This window comes from Austrofundulus limnaeus, unplaced genomic scaffold (assembly GCF_001266775.1).
Source record: "Austrofundulus limnaeus strain Quisiro unplaced genomic scaffold, Austrofundulus_limnaeus-1.0 Scaffold755, whole genome shotgun sequence".
NCBI lineage: Eukaryota > Metazoa > Chordata > Actinopteri > Cyprinodontiformes > Rivulidae > Austrofundulus > Austrofundulus limnaeus.
In genome coordinates, this window is record NW_013953157.1 from 153,667 (window position 1) to 155,080 (window position 1,414).

Here is a 1,414-nt window from a genome sequence, read left to right on the forward strand (position 1 = left end):
CATCTGGTGAAAATTTCATGTCATTAGCACCTCTAGTAATATATTTACTGAGAAAAATGGTGACGTGTTCAATACTTATTTTACCTGCTGTATATTATTACCAAATTTCATTCTGCTAGGTGCAGCCATTTCTGTGCTATAGTTTAAAAATATCTGAAAAAAAGAAAAACTAAATAAATAATATGAAAACAATATGACCGCCGCTTCGCATAATAATGTTTAAATATTACAAATAATGGTGGATCTCTTTAAAAAAAGATGTGCACAATCTCCTGAGCTGTTTCACACACAGATAACAAACCAAACTTAGACTGAACAGAAACAGCAGCTCTGTATCTGATCATTTAGGAAACTGAAACTGAACCACAAAGCAGAGGTTTGACCCGTTTCACAGAAACACAGAGTCAGACTCTGAGGACAGTTGGACTCAGATAGACTCTGTAGCAGCTCTGACAGACACAGAGGGAGGGAGGAGTGTGTGGGGAATGCAGAGGCTCTAAAACTCGACTAGACAAGGAAAAGGCTTTATTGTTCCAGTGATGGCAGCAGAGTGCTGACCTCTGTCGATCAAACAACATCAGTCTGTTTCAGCCTGTCCTCCTGAGGCACACAGCTCCTTTTTCAGACTTATTTTGATGTTTTTTTTATGAAAACTGATCAGTCAGAAGAATCTGAGGAGAGAAAAGTGAGAGAGCAGGGAAAATGAAGAAAATAATTCGGGATAACAGGTATTGTTTTTGTTCCAGGGATTTAATTCTTTAATAAACTGTTTGATTTGTACGTTTCTTGTGCACAGGTCCAGCTCTGACGACGGGTCAGGAGGTAAGGTGAACGTCACTGAGGGACTACTTTGTCTTTGCTTTATTTGAAAAGTTCAAATCTTTACGTGTTGTTTGTAGAAGTTTATTATCTTTTAAATTATGCATTGTAAGCTGATGTATTTTGTAGGTAAATTTGATGGAAAAAGAAAAAGCAAGTCTTTCTGGCAAAGTTTCCGTAAGTCACAGAAAGGACTGATACGTCAAGTTTCCAAAGGTAAAAAAATACAAGAATTCTTGAAAACACCAATTCTGACAAAAGCTGGGATGTTGTGTCTAACAGAAATAAAAACAGAATCCTCTGATTTCCAAATCTCATAAGGTTACATTTTATTCAAAATGAAACATATCCAAAATCAAATGTTTTAACCAATTGTACCGTTGTTGACGAAGCTGAAGTTAGCTTCCGATTCCAGCTTCCGATTCGGGAAATGACTAAAGGGATATTACAACTAATTTTTCACTACCTTGCGTGTGTTTAACCTGCTCTAGCTCAAAAACTACAACACCTACACTCTTCAAATCTGGATTAGATTATTCTACACTAATAGAAGAATATTTAAAAACATGTTTGGGATTTGGGAAAGCTTTGTCTG

General features: G+C 36.5%; 1 protein-coding gene across 1 annotated transcript in view; it reads left to right on the plus strand.

Moving 5' to 3' along the window:
- Positions 1-796: 796 nt before the first annotated feature.
- Positions 797-1,414, plus strand: part of LOC106532349 (SAM and SH3 domain-containing protein 1) — a gene marked incomplete at its 5' end in the record, with an annotated part of 37,531 nt that continues 36,913 nt past the window's right edge. Inside the window, 2 exon segments of the mRNA XM_014028386.1 lie at positions 797-822; positions 949-1,035. Of these exon segments, the coding sequence (XP_013883840.1) occupies positions 797-822; positions 949-1,035 (113 nt within the window).